The 23,389-nt window shown below is 36.8% G+C and overlaps 1 protein-coding gene across 7 annotated transcripts in view; it reads right to left on the minus strand.

Moving 5' to 3' along the window:
- cacna1g (calcium channel, voltage-dependent, T type, alpha 1G subunit) overlaps positions 1–23,389 on the minus strand; it is a 211,777-nt gene that overhangs the window by 81,137 nt on the left and 107,251 nt on the right. For all 7 annotated transcript variants that reach the window (XM_026276274.1, XM_026276275.1, XM_026276272.1 and 4 more), the window contains exons 5-10: positions 20,028–20,125; positions 12,750–12,909; positions 10,997–11,288; positions 9,582–9,674; positions 7,481–8,294; positions 6,107–6,489 (exon numbers count right to left, since the gene is read on the minus strand). In XM_026276274.1, the coding sequence (XP_026132059.1) occupies positions 6,107–6,489; positions 7,481–8,294; positions 9,582–9,674; positions 10,997–11,288; positions 12,750–12,909; positions 20,028–20,125 (1,840 nt within the window). The remainder of the gene's footprint in view (positions 1–6,106; positions 6,490–7,480; positions 8,295–9,581; positions 9,675–10,996; positions 11,289–12,749; positions 12,910–20,027; positions 20,126–23,389) is intronic.

Consider the following 23,389-nt stretch of genomic DNA (forward strand, 5'->3'; position numbering starts at 1 on the left):
CGCTGAAAATCTGACATTTAAAATGTAAATTACAGGGATAGTTCACTCAAAAATGAAAATTTTAAATTTATCATTTTATCATTTACTCACACCCATGTCGTATGAGTTGCCTGTATGAGTTCCTTTCTTGAAGAGTGTAGGTAATTAAACAATTGATGGTCCCCTTTGTATCTCATGGGATTTTTTCCCTACTATGGAAGTCAGTGGGAAGAAACAATTGTCTGGTTGTTCAAAATATCTTCTTTTGTGTTCAACGTAAGAAAGAAACGTATACAAGTATAGAACGATATGATGGTGAGTAAATGACGTTGAAATTTTCATTTTGGGGTGAACTATTCCTTTAAATCTGGAAAAAAAACTGTGCACATAAGGTCAGAATGTATTTGTAATAATAATAATAATAATAATAATAATAACAATCAAAGCATAATGTGTTGTAATACAACAATAAAATATAATTATTCAATATAAATATTTACTAATTATTCAAATAAAAAATAAATTAGGGAAAAAGACAAAGTTTGGTACTGTGTGTTTTCTGTTTATACATCTATTTATGTATGTATTTATTTACACTCCAAATGAAAATCGTGAAAAAAAAAAGCAAAAAAAGTACTTTTTATTTTTATTAATTTTGTTATTTAACTTGTCGGATCAACTTGAAACACAGATTCTCACAGAGTGATTGTGGGATTTGCACTTTGAGGAGTTGAGGAGTGAGAAGACTATTTAAGAAGTTAAGTTTTCTTCGAAGAAAAAGTTCCCCTGGCAAAGAAGATGGCTGTGCTGGCCACTTCCCAAGTATGAGATATGTGTTCCCTCATTACCAACAATGACGAGTACAAGTCTTACATCCAGCAAAAACGAAATTGTTCGAAATAATTGAAACCCATGATGAGCAGTTGAAATTGTTTCATTGAAGCATAAACTAGCTGGTCTCATTTCCTCTCATTATGTAACCTCATTACAGCTCAAATGGCTTGTAGACAAGCTAAAAGGTTCACCACATAACAGTCTGAATAGCCTAAAACGATTCACTTAATAAGAAGTTCTCGTCTAAAGTAAACAAATGCTTGAGGTGAATGTGCAGTGGACAAAAACATTGACACATTAAAGAGCCCATTACGTATTGCCTGTTGGAAGTTGGAGCTCCAAGGGCTTATAATTCTTTACATTTCTTTCCTCACGCAAATTAGCAATATAACACAAAATTATGTTTTATTGATCATTTTCATATTTGGGTAAACCCATGCAGTCAAACGCCCACATAATGTACCCTCTTATCAGAGGATATAGAAGCTCATTGCTGTTTTTGCAATCAGGCCTGACTGTCATTACAAAGATTGCGTGAAGTCCCAGGGCAAATGCTGAAACAAAGCAAGCAACCCTCTGTACTCATTAACTTTCATAGCCACAACAACAATAACCATTATGTCCCAATAGTTCATTAGGAAGAGAATGGAAGCAAAAAAAGGGGCAGAGTGGGAGGAAGAGGTTGAATGACACTGAAATTCTCAGCAGTGATTCATATTTGAATTTTGTGGAATTGATGCTGAGTTTCTTATTGAAGGCTAAGCACAGGTTAGAGATATAAGATGTGTCCATCTGAGCAGTAACATCCTCCTCTGAGGAACCAGAGACTGCTGCAACCTGCACTGCACGTCCGCAGGGAAGTATGTGAAGCTTAAAGGACTTCATAGCTTCAAGATTAAGAGTTTAAAAAAGTTCACCTACAAGTATGTGTCAACAAGATACTTGAGCTGGAAAACAGGGTATAGATAAACATGGTACATGACGCATAGCTTCTCTTGCGCCACAACATGGGCTTGAGCAGTTTTAAACGTTTGATTATGAAAGACCATTAAGTGATTTGAAAGCACTTCAAAATGTGTCAACACAGAGGCAAACAAACTCAGGTTCAGCCCTCATGTCTGTTTTTCTGAAATTCTAAAATTGCAAACTGCAAACAAATATAACATCTTTACTAAGATACACCTTTTTACCTAAATGCCAAAATTATAATAATATTTCATAATATTACAGATTTCACTGTATTTGTAATCAAATAAATGCAACCTTGGTGATCATAAAATATTTTCTTAACAATTTTTCTTTTCTTTTTTTGTATTGTACTAGTAGTAGTGTCCACAAGCATTAGTTTTATGTTTGCAATTTTTTAAATAAAATTCCAAAAGGTAGCTATGGAGGCAAATATCCCTTTCTGGCTAAAAGAGCTGACATGTGATAAATTGCCCGATATGGATGGGAAACAGCAACACAGCCAAGAAATAAAAGAAACAGAATGGGCTGAGAAACTTTTGAACAACTTGGGCTGAAGGTAGAACGTGATAACCGATGGAAAAGAGGGATGGAGATGTGCCTGTGGATTTATATTTAACCTCTAAAATAAAAAGCACACGTTTCAGCACTGTAAATAGCAGCCATGTGGTCAGGTTTTGTATGGTTTTCATGCGTAAGATCAAACGGTCAACATGTCTCCTCTCCAAGAAACACAGAGCAGGGTCTGGAAGGAGGCCGCACAGAACACTGCTCAGATTAGCGTAGCTCAACTTCTTCTGCCTGTTTTTCTCAGTCATTCACACATTCCCCTTTGGCTCCACTTGATCTGAACATCATCCAGCAATGTGTGATCTTTCCATCTGTGCCGCACAATGGAATACCAAAAGTGGACAACACAACATCAAATAATGTTTTGAACCCTACTAGCAACATTTCAAGCTCAGGAACGATAAACAAAGCTGGAATTGTTGCAGTGAAGAGCTGCTTCTTCATTCCACAGTGGGTTTAAAAAGTGAAGCAGGATGTCAGTGATTGGGAAAGAGAAGCTCAGACAAGTATAAAAGACAAAGGGCAATAGAAGCTTCAGGAATGTGAAACAGGAACAGATGCAATTAGCCAGATTGGAAGTTTCATGAGGATCAAAAAACCCAAGTGACCTTGTGCATCCAAATTCTTGCTCTATCTCAGTCTCCAATTCTCCAGATGGATCGCTCCATAAAGACAACGTTCCCTGCCAGAATTCCCCAGGAGTTTACAGGGAATGAGACGAGAGGAGAGACAAAAGAAGCCATGCATGTATGATGTGTATAGTCATTTTGTTATGGGTCCACCATGCTTATACCATCAAATAAACATTACCATTCAAAAGTTTGGGGTCATTAAGATTTGTTTAGAAAATGATGCATTGAGTGACAGTAAAGCCATTTATAATGTTAATAAAAAAAAGAGAGAGAAAGAGAGAGAGAGAGAGATTGTACATAGATGCTGTTCTTGTAAGAGCACTGAAAAAACATATCATATTAAGAAGCACAACTGTTTTCATCATCAAATATTAGAATAATTTCTGATAAATCATATTACAGACTGGAGAAATGGTTTCTGCCATCACAATAACGTGTAAAACATTAAAATAAAATTGTTTGTTTTAAATTGTAATAATATATATGTATTATAATATTATGAAATATTATAACAATTTAAAGCAACCATTTTTATTGTAATGTTTTATCCGTTCCTGTGATGGCAGAAGCCTTTACAGGAAGATTTAAAAAAATATTTAAAAAACCTTAAAAACTTAAAATCCCCAAACTTTCTGTAGACTACTATCCTGGCTGGACCCAGTGAATTAAAGTGTTGACTCTGCGCCTAATGAAACGCTTTCACTTTTTGGCTGCTCGAGTTCAAACGTCTTAGATTGCCCGCATATTCGCTCCTGGTTGCCAGCAGACGTTTCCATATACTTCATATTTTTTGAATAACTCTCAAATTACCAGAATAAATCATTCTAATCTGAGTGAGTGATGATGAATGTTGTTTTCTTGTCTGAGAATCAACCTTTTTTCTGAGAAGAATACAAATCTCTAACTCTCACTTTGAGGAATTCATCATCCTTCAAAGTTGCAATGTCTCATAAAATACTGATAATTTGCCTAGATGTTCATGTCAAAGCCTTGAGTTACGACTTCAATCACAAGCAGGGGGGGCCTTTGCAGGCGGGCATGAACTGTGGTGTGTGCCCTCCAAAGGATCTAGAAGACTGTGAAGCATGCGAGCACACTGTGTAAACAGAGTGCAATGAATTTCAGATGTGTGCCAATTGACGTCCCAGTTCATCTAAGCCCACACACTCATGCTCATTCTCTAGTACGTCATATGACCAAACAATGATAAAAAAGAAAAGTATGGTGCCTATGTAAAGTCAGGCCCTGGATGATATATATATATATATAATTAGGTAGCCTGGTAATACCAGACTCTGCTACTTCACTTTGCTTCGTAGACAGAGTCTGGAATGGCATAATAGAGAAGTGTTTTCTCTCTCGCTAGGGGGCGATTGTCTGAAGTTTAAAATCATTGGTTACCCGTAAGCCAATCAGATACGTTTAGTTATGACGTATGTTATGCCCCTGTACAGCCGCATCGAAGCACAGACATCATGCATCGAACTCAAATCTACGATTGAATTTCCACTGTAAACCTGTTGTTAAACACTCTTCTTGTTCTGGCTTCAGTTTGAAAAAGAGTTGAATGTTCTCCATAACAGAGCGAATTGCATCCCGTGTCTCGTTTCCCATTTCTGCGGTCGTTTCGGTTTTCGATTTCTCTAACCTACAATTTAAAACTCGGTGCTTAGCATCTATGTCACGGCTCTCAGCCCGCCCTCTGTTCGTTGATTGGCCCGGCTGTTTCCAGACCAGTGGCAAACAGAAAGCTCTGACGCTGTATCAGACTGAGTACAGAAGCAAAATGAAATTGAGCGGAAGTAGGAAGTCTGACGTAGTCAGGCTAACAATTAGGGCCATATTTCCATAAATAATTTTAGGGTTGGTAAGATTTTGTAAGTCTCTTATGCTCAGCATGGCTGCATTTATTTTATCAAAACAATAGAAAAATAAAAGTAAAAAAAGTAATATTATGAAATAGTACAATTTAAAAAAAAAAGTATATTTCAATGTAATTTGAATTGTAATTTTTTTCCTGTGATGGCTTAGCTGAAATTTTAGCAGTCATTACTCCAGTCTTCAGTGTAACATGATCCTTCAAAAATTATTTTAATATTCTAATTTTGTGCGCAAGAACATTTATTATTATCAGTGTTGATATATGTAAAGTATATATAAATATGTAATATGTAAAGTATATATAAATATTTAATTTTTATTTTTTTTACCCCAAACTTTTCGAACAGTAGTGTACGGTAGAGGTCTTCACAGTGCACCTGAGACCCGTCGACCCCGGACCCGACCCGGGACCCGTACTGGTTCGGGTCTATATTTTAAATCATCAGCCGGGTCCGGGTCGGGTCCGAATCTATTACCTCGGGTCCCGGGTCTGTTTAACATTGTGTGTAATACCCGTGCGATCGCCGATCGGAGTCATCGGACTCGGAAAACATCCGGCCGTTATCAAAGACTGCTTGTGTTTTTTGTAACTTGCAACTTGTAAAATTAGGAAAAGAAAAGAGTGAGCCAAAAAAAGTGATCTCTCTCTCTCTCTCGCTCGCAGACTCAAGAGTTAATACAAGTGCACACACGGTAATGCTTGCAGACTTGACACACTCATGTTTAATATATTTCAAATCAGCAACACAATCTGAGGTGAACTGTCACATGAATGTTTTCTATTACGCTCAAATTGCGTTAAGGCATTTTAGGTTGATAAAGCTAGCACGCATGTGCACGGGTCCGGGTCCAGCTTTTGAAATAATAGACGGGTCCGGGTCCGGGTCGGTTCGGTGTAGTACATTACGGGTCTCTGTCGGGTTCGGGCAAGAATTTTTGGACCCGTGAAGACCTCTAGTGTACGGAGTCACAAATGTGAGATTTACAGGCACAAGTACAAGTAAATACATAATTGTGATATATAAAGTTGAGAAATTGTTGCAATTTTGAGACATAAAATTCGCAATTACTAGAAATAATTGTAAGGTATAAAGGCACATTGTGAGATCTAAAGGAAATAAAATGAGAAATGTAGTAAAAATTACATGTTTTTTTACTATGAGACAAAAACATAATTGTATCTTATAAATTAGGGGGTTTGCAGATATCAAATCACTGAGAACAGCACAGAGATGTGCACTAACCTGCTCATGGTACTCGATGCCCATGCTGAGTGTGTTAATGAGAATGGCAATCATTATTCCTCGTCCAAAGTACTTGCTGTCCACAATCTTACGGAAAGTGTCGCACACCAGCCTCCAGAAATGGACCACCTTTGCTGCCCGAGCTCCTAATGCAAACTTCTTTTTCTTCCTGTTGGAATCTCTGCTGTCCCGATAATGGGCATCCTGTGTGAACTCATATACACCTTCACTGTCAGAGTCTGCCGTCTCATTCCCATCCACTCCCTCAGAGTCATTAGCCATGGATTTGGCGCAATACGGACACGTCTCAGGGTCAAAGGTCAAAGCGGTGTCTAAGTTTGTGCCACTGCAGTTTATGAGTGCATCCTTACAGATGATCTTGCCTGAAATGTACAAGAAAAAGCGCATGATGCATGGACAAGTATTTTTTTTTTTAGATCTATCTATCTATCTATCTATCTATCTATCTATCTATCTATCTATCTATCTATCTATCTATCTATCTATCTATCTATCTATCTATCTATCTATCTATCTATCTATCTATCTATCTATCTATCTATCTATCTATCTAATCCTTTAATAACAACATTTTTATTTGCAATAATAGCTGGAAATTGCATAACTGTACATAAATGAAGTGTTTGTATGAGTGTTTAAAAAAGTTTTCTTAAATTTCAATTATTTAGATTTAGATTGTCTGTGCCGGACAATGGAATATCAAAACTACACAACAAAGGAAAAAAAATAAAATAAATAATAATAATAATATATATATATATATATATATATATATATATATATATATATATATATATATATATATATATATATATATATAAAAGTGTTAATATCCAGAGAATATAATAAACATATCCATTTGTTATAAATAACCTTTTATTTTTTTTTATTTTTTTTAAATCTAATCATTTTACTTAAATAGTTTATAAATTTAAATTATCGAATAGACATTTCAGGGTAAAATTTCCAGCAAAAGCAACTATACATAGTGTAACCAAGATGATATGAACAAAATATAACATACAAAAATATAGAATAGGGCTGTCAAATCGATTAATCACAATTAATCGCATCCAAAATAAGACATAGACTTATATATAAATATATTTCTTAAATATATACATGTATGTGTGTGTACTTATATATACACACACAGTATGCACATATATGTTATGTAAACCCAAACTTTTATTTTGGATCCGATTAATTGCAGATAATCGATTTGATAGCCCTAATATGTAATTACTCTTGTTAATCTTGTTAATACCGCACAGTCATACTCTAAACTCGTGTTTCATGAATCGAGTTATTGAATTTCACGAATTCCTGAATTTCAGTTTAAAATCTATTTACCAGGAGGAACTTGTGTCTCCACCAGGCACTGTGAGGTGTTGATGGGAGTAGGTGGGATTTTGAGGTTGGTAAGGACACTAGGAGTGCAACTGCCACCTCCTGGTTCCAGGATTCTCTGTCTGAGCTGCTCTAAGGCCAGAGATGACTGCAACGTGGGGTAGTTCTTATGAACTGGAGCTGCAAATGGTACCGAGTTCCTCTTATATGCCAGGAGAAATGTGGGAGAAGGTGAGGGGCCACAGTGCAGCGGCTCAAGGTGGCCCACGGTCTGATAAACACTATGCACAGATTCTGCACCGCTGGAGCCCAGAGACCCACAAAAGGGGTCCTGATGAGGGACAACGACAGGTAGCATGAGATGCCCAGAGTTGTTGACATTTCCACTCTGGGCACCATTGTCCACTTCTCTGCCCCCATCAGTTCGGACACTCCCGTTGCCCAGATGGTAGTGATGGTGTTGGTGGTGCTGATGGTGCATGACGTGACGGATGGATGCCTGGCGCTGCATCTTACGGCGTCTTTTCGTGGGCGGTGGTTCCAGTGGCGGAGAAGCGCAGATCCGCAGGCCGGCCCGACGCCCGGCAACTCGGATGAGGTGGCAAATTTGCCTGGTGCCTTTGCGGATGATGTGGACTAGGTACTTGAGAAGCTCATCGTAGCAGCTTCCTGGCTCAGAGAAGCTATTCAGCGTGCTGGCGTTGGACCTGAAGCGCACTCTCTGCTCCTTCATAAGCTGGCTCTCTCGTTGCTTGGTCTCAGAGAACTGTGTCGCTATGACAACTAGACAAAGGTTGATCATGAAGAATGAGCCCACCTGAAAAACAGTGGAAGAGACCATGAACAGAGAGCGCTTCACTGTTCATTAATAACATTGTTACTGTAAAAACAAGAAAAGATGGCATGATAAAAATAGCAAGCATAAAATAAATGGTTATTTTCTCTACTAGTAGGATTCGAAATGAACAGACTGGAAGCTTAGAACAACCCTGAATTTAAAGGTACAGTTCTCCCAAAAAAAGAACATTCTGTCATTATTCATTCATCATCACATCATTCCAAACCTGTATGACTTACTTTCTTCTGTGCAACACAAAATAAAACATTTTGAGAAATGTTTTCGTGTTTTTTGTACATACAATAATAGTCAAAAAGTTTTTAATTACCAATATTCTTCCAAATATATATATTTTGTGTTCCACAGAAGAAAGTCAAAAAGATTTAGAAAGACATGACATTGTATAAATTAAGTCAAATTTAATTAAGCAAACATTAAGCTTTGGTATATTTACAGTAGAAAATGCACTAAATATCTTCATGGAACATGATCTTTACTGAATATCCTAATATTATTGTCATAAAAGAAAAATCGATAATTTTGATCCATACAATGTATTTTTGGTTAATGCTACAAATAAACCCATGCTACTTATGACTGCTTTTGTGGTCCAGGGTCACATATTTTTACATCTTAATGATTTATTTGGCAGATTAGAGCTGGGTGTAATAATATACAGTACATTTAGCAAAAATATGAGCAATCAAGCCAAACTTTAAATATACATACTTGTACAGTATATATACGACTTTATATAAAGAACTGAACGCCAAAATAATTATATTGATTAAATAAAAGTTGGAATTTCCAAGAAAGTATATATCACTTCACTGTATATACTGTATGCATATGGATAAAGCTGGATATATACTCAATATTATATATAAATCTATGCGACAATAAAGTTTAGATTTGTAAACTATGACAGAATATCATGACAGAAATTAGATTTTTGTCTGATCTATCCATTTTTAACACCCCTAAATGGAACCCCTGAAAAGGTTTAAACCATTTTCACATCCAATCCATTTCCTAGGCTAAACAAAACATGATTTATTGCATTTTATGGACATTGCAACTACAACGGTTTAAAAACATTTATTTTTTTATTTTTTCAAATATGATTCTCTTGTCTTTGTCTTTTGAGCTGTCTAAGCCTGTCTGACACAGAATTACATCAGAGCCTGTATGTCTGTTCGGTGACAGTTCAGGTAATGCTCTCATAAATGAGTCCAGGTCTGCCCAGCTCAGCCCAGAGCCACTCACTATTATCAGGAGGATGAAGTAGATGAAATTGTAAAAGGAGTGAGCATCCATAACAAAGTACATGATGTCCACCCAGCCCTCCAGAGTAATAACCTACAGGAAAGAACAAAAGTAGAGGGATTCAGTGAAGCTTATGTCTCATAAGAGACTGTTTAAATAAGGCATTCTTTTTTTTATATAAAATTATTTTAGGAAACTTCTAGGTGCATTGTAGATATATCACAAGCATGAAAAAAAACTGGTACTAATTTCAATAGAGTGACAGACATGGAAACTAAAAGCATAAGTAATCTCTGATTACATGCTTCTGAGATCAGTTTTTGGTTCTGTACTCAAGCATGCATAATGAGGTAGACAGTACAGATATTGAATGCTCAGGGGGGACACCCTACCCATCATGCACTCGTCATTCCCTTTGATTAATCTGTCACAGATTAGGGAGAAACAGGGAAAGGCAAAACCGGATGGAAAAAGGCCTTTGCTTGCTATTTACAGGGCAATTGGGTGTGCTAGCTGGATGAAGGGCTGTCAGACAGCTAATTCATTTTTAGATACTAAAAATTAAGCGGAAAACCACAGAATTGGCCGCTTGCTAAAGGAAGATTAAGTCATCAGGCTACTGCACCGTTCAGTCACTTAAATATTTCATTAGAAATGTATTTTGTTGTGTTGTATACATATGAAAAGTGAGATTTTAATTCAACTTGAAATTAAAATCAGTGGGCACATGCAGAAGAATTAGACCCTTATCACATTTTTTATTTTGTATTTTTTATAAAAGAACACAAAATACAAATTAATAGAGCCTGCTAATGCCTGCAATTGCCTCCATGCCAGATTCTAAAAAAGCTAATCCAAAATCCCAGAACAGATGAGCTTTGTTATTTAAACACAATGTCAAGGGTTTATGATATCGTTGAACAGTCAGGGAAATTGCATTTAGCACATTTGAGTTCAAGATAGTAAATTAAGTATTCGTTTGGATCAACTTCAATCAATCAGTAAATTAAAAGTCCCAATTGGGTCAAAGTGCCTCGGATTTTGGTGGCTGTGTAAAACCATATCTTTACAGTCTTTACTTTCAAATTAACCAATAAATAATTACATACATTTAAAATGCTACAAGTGAACACAATATTTCAAAGTACATTGTGTAAAACAGCATTACTTTTAAGATTAGTGTTATTACATTATTATATTTTTTAAAGATTAAGCATTAGATGATGTATGTGGTAAAAATAGGAAAAAAATGAGCTTGCACAATCACATATCCAACAGCAACTAACACTATTTTTTATGGCAACAATATATTGTGCATTCATACTAAACTGTCATATTAAGGCATTGTAAATGTCTTTAAAGGCCTTGGTATAAGTCTTCACAGCATAAGCAATAAAAGAAGACATGCAACAGACCTGAAAGATGGCAATCCAGGCATAACCAATGTTGTCAAAGTTTATGGCCCCCTTGAAGGGATTGGCCTCTCCGGCAGAGCAGTTGGTGTAATACTTGTTCCAGTTGACGCAGGTGGTATTGCCTGTGCTATTGTAAGCTGCCATGTCCAGCTGGCACTGCTGGCCCTCCTCGCGGAGCGTGGGGATGGAGCTGCACAGGCGCATGCCATTCTCCCGTGGTTGAGAACAGATAAACGGGTTTTCATCATCATTTTCTGTGTGGTAGTAGTTGTGCAGGTCTAGACTGGTAGGCCTGTACAAAGGATAAAATAAGAATTACTTCCTAAAATGATAGTTTATCACACAAAAAAAAAAAAAAATCAGAAATCAAAAATGGCACAAAAAATGTCTAAAGTAACTGGATCACTGAGTCTGTGAAGTGAACTTGTGAATTAATCACTCAGACCGGTTATGTGAACAAAGGTCAACAAGTTACTAGAAAGATTTGTTCATAAAAAAAAAAAAAATCACTATGATCCTCATACAAGGCATGTGTATGCTTTAGAAGACTTGGAATAAGTCATATGCACCCATTTTATGGTTATTTTATATTTATATTTTTCTCTTATTTGGCCACTTTACAGACTCTTTTGCTGTCAATGAAGTGAAGAGTAACCAGGATATATATATTTTAATTCACCTGTTGTGTGCCATGAAAGAATGAATATGTACAGTATGCAATGCACAAACACACAGTTCAGACAATTCACGCAAATGGGTGTAAATCAACTGTGCATTGAGCAATAACTCAGTGCCCTCCGCTCAGCCTCAGCTTCTCCTAGGGTGTTGGGCAAACACTTATTTGAGCAGCAGTCAGGCTGCAGCGAGATCAGCAGTAACTATCTCCAGAAGAAATGCGATTGAGCAAGGCCTAGCTTTAATGGTGTTTGTCTCTGACATTGGATAATTGGGCCGTCTGTCAACACAAATTCACCTCAGAGAGAAAGTGCCATGGCGAATTAGCTGCACAAGTACCTTCAATTACCCATTGGGACAAATCCTAACCTTCCAAAGAACCCTGCCCCTTGAAATATTTATTTCTTAAGAGCAGTTTAACAGTCTTAATGTTACATAATCACCGCTGCAAGCCAATCTCTGTGAGGCAGTGGATTCCTTCAACATGCTGTGTTAGCCAGGCCATGAATCCATGGGGTTTAATTCATGCTCTCAGAGCAATGATAGCTGGGGGGTTTACAGTGCTAGATAGTAAACAAAAATAATTGATTCATGGTTGAAAATTAATGGAAGCAGAAAGAAGAGAAATGGAAACTTATCATTCATTTTTTTTAAGGTCCATCAAACATAAGATAGTGTCTGCTATAGATTTACACATTTGTGGACATTTGGTGCACATTTATACATCCATATCAATTTGAACATTATTTGCTCAAAAAAGGGGTAAGGAGTTGTGCTGCAGTAACAGAAGAGAACTTATTAATACTCAAAGTAAACATATAAAGTTAGTAAAACACTTTTATTCTAATCATTTTAAAATATATTATAATTTTACATATATAAAATGTGTTCAAACACAATAATTACTATATAGTTTTCTGTTTACTGCTTTCAATCCTCTCCTCATTTTTGATCTCGTATTCACATTTAGCCTTTCATCATGTGCTCACATTATAAACCTTTTAATTTTAATACTCCTGAGGTCCCTCGTAAATCAATATCATGCTTGTGATATTACATCCCATGCCATCACACTCACAGGGAGAAGTTTTCCGGGAGGAAGCAGCGATTGCGGAGAAGCCCCGCCCACAACTGGACCCCTACAATCCCAAAGATGAAGAAAACAAAGAAGCAAAGTAGCAGCACATTGCCCAGCATGGGAAGAGTGTCCAGCAGAAGCGTTACCAGGATCCTCATACCTGCAACATAATGAAAGAACAACTGTAGTATCATTTCATCCCTCACACGCTCAAAAATACACTGTTGTAATAATAAAAAGATATGGCCACAAGCATATTGCTCTCGTAAAACATATGAAATTATAGTGCTATAATGCCCTAAACAAACTGTTGCTCTCTTTCACATTTATAGAGGCTCATTGTTGACCCACAGTACAAATGTTTATACGCGCCAGTAAAAATCTCTGCTGATATTCAGTTTTTCAGACTCTGCTGCTGCCCTGGCTATTCCAATATATCTGCCCTGTGTCAAATCACAATGCCAGCTGACTGGAGCATAAATGATGAAAATCATTTCCTGCTCAGGGTTTGGCGGGTAATTGGTGGAGCAGGGTAATCCAGCCGGTGCTCCCTGGCAGCCTGAAGTCTGTGGGTGATAACTGTGGCTGGCTGTAATTTCCACATTTGGAGGAAGAGTGAGTGGCGATAAGCAGTGAGGCATTAACAGGAATGAATGACAATGGAGTTTCCGTGTCATCACATAAAATGCCTCTGTGCTGTGTGGGTTTACAGAGCTTAGTATTGTGCAGATGCTGCATTTCTTTAAAGCCACCATCTTCGAGACGGGGTTTTAGCCCCTTAAATTCACTCTTCTCTAATGAGACGCCCTGATGGAAACATGGCCTCAAAATATTTTTTTTTATGTCTGGGAATTTAGGAAATTCTGCATCATTTTGTGAGTGTTTATCAGCCTGTATTTATTTACTTGTAATTAGTAAATAGTGAGTGCAGAACGACAATCGAGGTCACTGAAATTCAGAGTGTTTCTTCCCATTACGTTGCTTTTCTCGTAGATAATCCACTGCTCTGAGATTTCTGCACAGAAAATCACTTCCTAACTTCGGTCATTAGTGACTCCAAATGACTGTGGAGTTCACCCTTGCACAGCAATTCGGCTAAGCTTGCCAAGTCAGGGCTTAACAAGCACTGAATCGGTGACAGTGGCACAGATTTGTGTCCCTTACAAACTGAAAGGTAATTCCCCACAGGGAGCAAGGTGTATTTCCTGGAGGAAATCACCTTCTGGAATTTGGGTCCCTTAAGAACCCTGATAAATGTATTGAGTTTCCTCACAATACGATAATGGACTGTCTAAGCAGGAGGCTGAGCTAACTTTAGTCAATGTTCTTTGTTAATATCTCTTGTCAACTTATTTTATGATTTAGATTTCCCAAAATATGTATAAAACTCTAGTAATTGTTTTTTTTAATTTATTTTTTTAAAATATATTGTAGTATAGACTACACAAAATGTGTAATGTTAGATTCAACTGTCACATGGAATTTACTTCTTTGCTGATAGGCTGAACCTCATGAACAATAATGGAAGATTTTAAATTGCGTACCAGCAGAGCAACTGTTATTTAAATAAACTGGAATTCACACAGGTACCCAGTCATTACAGATATTTTTGAAAACTTTATTTATGTCTAGAAACAACATTTAAAAATAAGGATATATATATATATATATATATATATATATATATATATATATATATATATATATATATATATATATATATATATATATTAATTATCAACATAACAAACAAAAATAAATAAATTATGAAGTTGACAAATAAAATGGTTCAGTTGCTTTTTTTAAGTTTGAAAAAGCTACATTTAAGTTGCAAATTTTTGTAAAGCATTTACAAATGTAAAAACTTAAGTTTAATTTAATATTGCAATTAAAAAGTTGCATTAAAAGCACAATTTAAATGCTACATTTAAACAACAACAATTACAACAATTATTGAAAGCCTACAGTATATTTGAAAAAGTTGATGAATTAAATGGATAGTGCACCAGAAATGAAAACTTAGAAAGATATTTTAAAGAATGCTGGTAACCAAAACATGATATAGACATAAAATTCAATGGAAGTCAATGGGAACCAAAACTATTTGATTACAAACAAAATGTCTAATTCCATGTTCCACAGAATAAATTTTACTTAAGAAGTAATAATTTAAATGTAAATTATATTACTGGTATATTAATTTATCTCTGCAAATGAAAACATAAAAATGTCATACTTCCTCTTTATATGATTACTTAATTATCTAAATTACTTTTCGACACCTACCATAGATGTCAGCCCTGAATACCGCAGCTAGGAATAATGGAATAGGACTCCGGTTCTATTTTGTGCGTTTCTGGAACCCGGGGCCATGATTAAGAGGGACGGCCGGGGGCATTCGTATTGTGCCACTAGAGGTGAAATTCTTGAACCGGCACAAAACGGACGAAAGCGAAAGCATTTGCCAGGAATGTTTTCATTAATCAAGAACGAAAGTCGGAGGTTCGAAGACGATCAGATACCGTCGTAGTTCAGACCGTAAATGATGCCGACCCTGACAGACAAATGAAATTAGCAAATATTCCAGAAAACAATTTGTTATTTACCCGTCTCCTTATCTGCCCAAGCTAAGCCAGTCTATAGCTATTCACTAATGCAAAGATCTGACTCTCTGCAGGTGGCTCAAATCATTTATAAACCCCTCCTGAAAAGATTATTTAGGAGAGCGTATTCCCCAAGGGCAGACTGTAAATATCCTGCCATAGCTATTATTTTCTGTTGAAAAGAGAGTCTCCCAGGCCACACAATGTGCTCGGGCCCTGTGTTATGAAGAAGACCCCTGGGATCCCCTGCCCTTTGGAGTCCTCCACATGCACCAAACAAGCTCAATAACAAAGCACAGGGGAGAAAGAGATCATAACCATGTTATCTATCTATTTCTCATAAGCTTCCACAGATAATAAAAGAGCAGCTTCTCTGTAGGTTTAATTAAAACAGCTTGAGGGGACATGAAAACCACATAAACACAGGAGTCTATTCCAGTGTTGTACTGCTGTAGCAGTCTTAACACAAGGGCGTTGATACTTGGCAGATTACTTAACAAGAGAGATGAGAAGCTTAATCTTCTCAATATTAATTCAATAAGGTTGTAAAAGGACAACACTCAACCCACTGATTTCATTTCTGCATCACTCAATAGCTCATTAAAGAGTGCTAGAGAAATAAATGCCCTGATGTTATAAAGTTCAAAACAATTTTCTGTCATGAAACTCTAGATGGCACAGGCCAATAAGTCTAACCCAATCTGATATTATTGCATATTCATCAACATGGCACAACTGATTGGTTTCTTTGTGCATCAGCAGCCAATAAGCTTGCTGCTCTATATTCAAATACTTGGCTAGTGTTGGCTGCAGCGCACTTCAGAAACCCTCCACCTCCCCCAGCTCCCCCTGTATAGATATGCTACAGGGTAATTTCATATATGTCATACAGTGGTGGCAAAAAATTATTAGAACACTAGTATTTTCACCAGCCAAAAATAGTTTTAAGTCAGTTATTTCTATATTTTGCTGTAGTGTGTCAGTAGGAAATATCAGTTTACATTTTCAAACATTAATTTTTTCATTAATTGTAATAATCCAGTGAGATTGTTGTTTGCACAAGGAGTTTAACAACAGGCTCCACACAGAGATGAGATCCTATCTCATAATCATCCAGTCCGTCTGGAATGACATGAAGGAACAGAACAAACTGAGACAGACTAAATTCAGAAGAACTGTGGCAATGTCTCCAAGATGAAGATTGGTAGAGAAACACTTGAAGGGTGACCATACATTTACTTTTTGTAAAATTAAATTAAATTAAATTAAATTAAATTAAATTAAATTAAATTAAATTAAATTAAATTAAATTAAATTAAAGCCTTCCACCTGATCCAAGACTTGTAGACTACACTTACACAATTAGAACATTCCATTTTAATGTCTGCTTTGTTGCAATTCTTAAAAAGTCAAAGAAAAGTTATCAGTTTCTATCTTCCTATGTCTGTATCCCTTTCTCTCCAATAGTGCCCTCTTACCTCTCACCAATCTACGTGTCCACCACTCCAATTACTGCTGGCCTTCTGAAAATGATGACCGCAACATCACTGCTGGCGGACACTCGACATGATGTTGTTGCTAGGCCCAAATAATAATAGAATACACAAGTGGGCAGCCAGGCGGATTTCCAATTAACCTCCAGCCGCCCTCGAGTGTGGAATCACGATGAATTCTAATCCAGAAGATGAAGTGTAAAAGAGCTCCAAACTTTCTGACAGACTAATCCACCCTCTGGGGGAGTGAAATGGCATGAATAGTGGTCTGTCTACATATTACAAACCTTTTAAGAGATCGCTTTTTACACCTGCACACCAAATACAAGGCAGAGTGAGCCAGCTGTACACCACAGCAGCGTTGAGTATTTTGATTTGTGAGGGAACATGTTTGTCATCTACTGACAGTTCTGCCCCGTCTCTTCATCAATCAAGCCATGGGTGTGGAGAACAAGAGAGTGTGATGTTGATTAAGACAGCTCCTCAAAGATAGGAAGAACAGAACAACAGAGGGCAGGGAAGTATAGAGGACATAGAAGAAGGTGATGTGAAACACAGAGTGAGACTGTCATGTCTCTGGAAAGTATAAAGCTCAACCATAGGCCTTTAACACAAATTTAACACGGATGAATACAAGACTTTGAGGGATAGACTTACAGTCTTTACAATGCCAAATGCTGTATAAAGATACTAGATCATATAATTTTTGGCAACATGAAACTTTCAAAACTGTTTTATGGAATTTTTGTCTATAGTTGTTTTTTTGGTTTTGTTTTTTGTTTTTTACATAAAAAAATATCAATTCTTAAAAGTACACTATAGTCTAATTACATTTTCAAAATAAATAAATAAAATCTAATAAAATACACCATTTTTTTAAACTTTCAAAAAAACTTTTAGACCCTAGTTGCAGAATTCGCCTTATAGAGCGGGAAAGACCACTGATACCAATGTTTCTAATGCTTTACTGTCAAAAGAGTTTTAAAATGTTTATGACATGCTGCTTTAGTTTCCAGCTTGACAGTTTAATGATTGATGATTTGAGTTTAACTCCTATTATGTTCTTCTCTCTCCCTCTCTTTTATTTTGATTAGTGCTGAAAAAAAAGTGAAAACTGACAAATATGATCAACAGACATCTCTGTCACCCATTTTCCCAGCGATGGTCCGAAGCAAGCGACCCACAGATAAAATAATTCACAAATTAATAATGATAATTTGTTACATTTATATAGCGCATTTCTGAGTACCCAAAGTGCTTTACATAGAAGGGAGGGGGACTCCACCACCATCGGTCTGCAGCATCCACCTGGATGATGCAAAGGCAGCCATAATACGCCAAAACATCCACCATACAGCAGCTTAATGGTGGAGAGGAGACAGAGTGATGTAGCCAATCAGTAGATATAGGGATGGGTAGGAGGCCATGATGGTCAGAGGCCAATAGGTGAATTTGGCCAGTATTCCGGTTACACCTTTCACTTTTTTTGAAGGACATCCTGGAATATTTAATGAACACAGAGAGTCAGGACCTCGGTTAAATATGTGTTTTCCCAGGATTTCTCCCATCCAGGTACTGACCAGACTCAACCCTGCTTAGCTTTAGTAGGCAACAAGCCTTGGGCTACAGGGTGATATGGCTGCTTTTATAATGCAAACATTAGGCCTTTAATTATTCTGGGTGGGTCCTGAATAATGAATTAGACTGTCTGCTACCACTTCACCCCCTGTCTCAGATTGGCACAGGTATTAATTAGTAATTAATCATGACAGAAATGGATGCACTCTTGCTTCTAACTTAACTAGAAGGAAGACACCTGTATGCCATTTGTGACCCCCGAGGCCTACAGTGAATAACACGGCCTGCTCCTCTGATGAAGAAGAGGGGCAGTTTGTCTGTTGGACTGATAGACATACTGAACCGTATCTAGAGGGGTGACCCACACAAATTACCCTCACCAAAACCTTAACTGGGCTAGTCAAAACATTCCAGCTAAATGCTATCATTGTTCAATATACATTTTACTACTCTCCACAAATAGGGACATCAAGCTAAATTGGCCAGACATGGCTCCTTGTGAAATAAGAGCCGGGGGGGAACCGCGGGCATCTCCTTGGCAAGTAGGGTGATTAAAACATCCGGTATACATAGATGTGGCCAATGAAATATCATCACCCTGCCTCAGAGAGGGAGAGAGAGAGAGAGACAGTCTCTATTATTCTTTCTTTGTGTATGTGTGTGTGCAAAGAGAGAAGCCGTTAAAAGCACTGAAGAGGAAAATGATCTATAAATCTAAAGTTCCTAAAATGGCATGAACTCCTCTGGTATATGACAGAGCTCAGGCTACATTTCTCATTCAAATGTTGATTAAATTGCATTAATTGACCACGGTGCTTAAATAATGTAATTCAACATAGAACATTCTGAATTTAATAAACTCTATGATTGAATGCAGGGAATGAATAAACTGAATTAAGTTCTGAGTTCTTATTTTCTACAGCAGAAACTGGTAGAAATGTACCATACTTGAAAATTCAATCATCTAAAAAAAAAAGTGATTATTTGGGGTGTACATAATATTCCAAAATCCTTACTAACGTATAAAGAACACAGGCAATAGATCTCAGTATAATATAAAAATAAACTTTTATTGCTGTGCACCCTGCTTTGTTTTATTACTGTGAATTACTGTGCACGTTTTGCACTTTCCAGAAAAGACTGCTGAATCATTCTGCAAGTTACAAATATACATCAGAAGGTGGCTACAATTATGATCTCAATTTTATGGTTATTTACAGAACCATTACTTTAGCTGATTCATTCAAAAACATCAAATTACTGCCTTTGAGTGACTCATTGAATCAAAAAAAAAGATTCATTCTGGAATGTCTGTGACATAATAATAAGATTCCATTCAATTAATGTTACATATTGCTTTAGCAAACACTAACTAACAATGAGAAATAAATTTGTTACTCTATTTATTAATATTTGTTAAAGATTATTTAATAAAAATACAGGTGTTCATTGTTAGTTCATCTTAGGTCAGGCCTATTAAATAATATTATATATATATATATAAATTTGTATGTTTTTTTATTTTATTTTATGTAAACTAATGTAGGTACTGTAACTAATGTTAGCAAGTGCATTTGGAAAATGGTTGCTGATATTGTACTCACTGGGCACTCGGTTGATAGCCCGAAGAGGTCGAAGTACTCTGACCGTTCGGACTGCAGAGAAACTAACATTCTGCAGGTTGAGAGAGTATTCCAGCATCCTGTAAACACACACAAATAAAAAGAGTTTCAACTTTCAATAAACCAAGATATTAGCAAATGTATGCACATACTAATGAAGACACATTACCCCCCATTTGCAGTGTATCTGTTAATTAATCCACATTTCGTATTTTATTGGGATTTTTAATATCACCTGAAGGCAAAAACTGATCTGATTTTTTAACTAATGAATATCCTCAATATGTATCACTTACTATGGCAACAAAGCGTAAAAGGCCAGCAATATTTTCAAATAAACACTGACAGCCCAGACACATTAGTGGCGTGTTTTCTGCCGAACTGCCAACGCTATACTGTAGATCAATCGAATGTTATCAGGATTCATCAAGCAATTACACTGAATCGTTTTCAATTAGGTCAAAGAGAGGTGGAAGGAAGGTTAATGTAGAGCTTTCGCAAACAAACACATGCACAGCTGCTCCGCACATGTGAACTCCGGAGTGAGGCACATGAAAGAATCGCATGTTTTTGTAGAAAATAAACAAAGTGTGTGTCTCTATGTGCCTGTGAGCTTGCAACCGTGTAATTGCAAACCCAATAACTATTTCTTGCCATACAACAACTTAAAAAACATACAATTACAGTATGTATCAAGTTAATACATAAAGCTGATGTCGATAAGCATATGCACATGTTAATGAGGGTTCTCACGGTCACATGGCCTGCTTAGATTAAAGCTGCGTGATCCGGGGTGTTTCTCCATTCTTTCAAATATGGATCGAGTGAAGTCAGTGACGTGCAAACAGTGCGAGCCCCATTAGCCAAGCAGGGCAGTGAGGAAATGTGTTCTGACTTTGTTGCTCCTGAAATGTGCAGAACAGCTTTGAAGGCACTGATTGGGCTTGATGGAAACCAGCTGGAGACTGGACTGCAAAAATAATAACAGTGGTGACTGAGACTAACATTTGAAAGAATGGGAATGAAGAAAACACGAAAATATGGAAAGGGGAACACAGGAAGTGGATATGGAGAAAGGAGAGAAAGACTCTCAGGACAAAACGCCTGTAAAGAAGGAGAGACAGGACATGCGTGAGGACACTCCACAAAAATGTCCCCAGGGACGTAGGATGCATCCAAACAAGGAGGACGTGTGTAAATGTGATATCGTCAACAGCCTCTTACTTCTATCGTACACACGTATGAATCACTAACATGGCCGCTCGCAAACACATAAACAAAAAGTGAAGGGTCAGACCCGGGTGTTTGTCCAGTCGGCACCTAGACCTCACTTCTGTTATCTGTTTGTGTTTGGAATGGCCATGGTGAAGGATGACACACCTTCCCAGAATCTCTCTGTTTTTTGAAAACATGGTCGCACAATCAACAACAGCTCCACGCTGCGTATACAATGCCAGTTGCGAGGTCACTATAATAGGAAAAGTATGAGCGAGCCAAGGGTCCCAGATTCAAAACAACTGTGGTCTTCCACATGCATAAGAAATCCGCTCGAATCGATCTACGGCTACAGAGAGAGAGAGAGAGAGAGAGCGAGAGAGAGAGAGAGAGAGAGAAAGCTAGCGTGCTGTTGTGTCTTGTTTGAACAGCTCTTCAACAGACTATTGAAAAGACTGAAAGACATATAAATTCCTGCAGCAATCGAAATACCAGCTCTTTTGGGACATGCTCCATTTCAGACATTATGAACCAGGGTTGCTTTGTATGATCAATGCAAGGTTTGTTGGTTTACGTAAAAAGGTTGCAACAGAGTGCATGCGGTATTTCAGATGCTTTATGCTTCTATTTCTCTCTATCTCTCTGTCTAGTCCCTTGTGGTCTTCAAAGCAGCCGTTCTGGCCGCAGTTCAATCAGAGCTTGGTGTCTTCCACCACCTGGCAGGTTAATGAGGCGAGTTTCAGAGGAGGCTCACTTCCGAACAATCAGCTCTCCATTAAGATAGAGAAGGAAGATACCCCTAACAACAGACACACACATACTCTGTCCTCACATTCCCTCTCAGTCTGTCCACATGAATTAAATTATTTTTCTTATTTATGACAACTCGTTTTAGACCAACTACAAATGACAAAATGCTACAAATGCTAATCAGAGGTAGGTTTTATTATGGTAAGAGCATTAGCATAATATTATTTCTGTAAATTTCCTTGACTGTGAAATGTAATTATGCAGAATTTGTGTAAATCATTTGTAAAACATCCTTAATGGAGATCGTCACATTCGTCTTTTCAGTTATATTTTAGGTATTTGTGAATTATTTAAACTACTTTTCAAAAGTGTGGTGTAAGATTTTTATTTTATTTTATTTATTTTTATTATTATTACGATAGTTAAACAAGGATATAATGATAAAAAATGGGAATATAACAATATTTTGAATGTTACGTAAACCAAAATGTAAAAGTTTCCACAAAAATATTAAGCGAAAAACTGTTTTCAACTGTGAAAATAATTAATGTTTTTAATCAGCATATTATAATGATTTATGAATTATCATGTGAAACTGAAGACTGACGTAATGAATGCTGAATATTCAGCTTTGCAATCACAGAAATAAGTTACATTTTAAAATGTATTAAAATAGAAAATTGGTGTTTTTTTTTGGTTTTTTTTTGTCTTTGTTTTTTTACTTTATTTTGGTCAAATAAATGTAGCCTTGTTGAGCATAAGAGACTTCTTTCAAAAATATTAAAACCATTTAAAAGGTAGCATAAATAGAAATGCTTTCTGCTTCATTTTATCTAAATCTGCTTAAAGCTATTCTGGAGAACAAATTGCCTTCGAGCTAACAGGTGTGGACTAAAAGCTACAAAACTTCCAATTTGATTCTATGGGGCCTGTCTAGTTGTCTCAGCTCACAAACAGAGATCAACAGAGAGATTCAAACAATATTTATCTTCAGTTTTATATTTCTGTCTTGTACTTTTGTATTTATTTCTCTCTCAACAAGCTCTCAGAGACAATTGCCGTCAGGGGTGCTCTTCTGTTTTTATGGGATGGGACAGATTGATTTACTATGGTTGGAATAGGATAATGCGCCCCTAGCCTCAAATTCAGAACAGCAAAAAGACATGTTCCTTTCAGTTTCTCAAACAAGTGTTCTTCAAAACAATATCTCAACACCTAAGCCAAGCAAGAGTCTTCCAATTCAAAGGGAAAGAATGTCTGAGAGAGCAGCACTACTCTTCCCACCCTTTCAATGAAGAATAAAGCCATTTTTGCTCTTTCCTATCTGTCTTTTCCCTTGAGACTATATACAGTATATACTATGTCAACACTGACCCATT

Source organism: Carassius auratus, chromosome 12 (genome assembly GCF_003368295.1).
Source record: "Carassius auratus strain Wakin chromosome 12, ASM336829v1, whole genome shotgun sequence".
In the NCBI taxonomy this organism is placed as follows: Eukaryota; Metazoa; Chordata; class Actinopteri; order Cypriniformes; family Cyprinidae; genus Carassius; species Carassius auratus.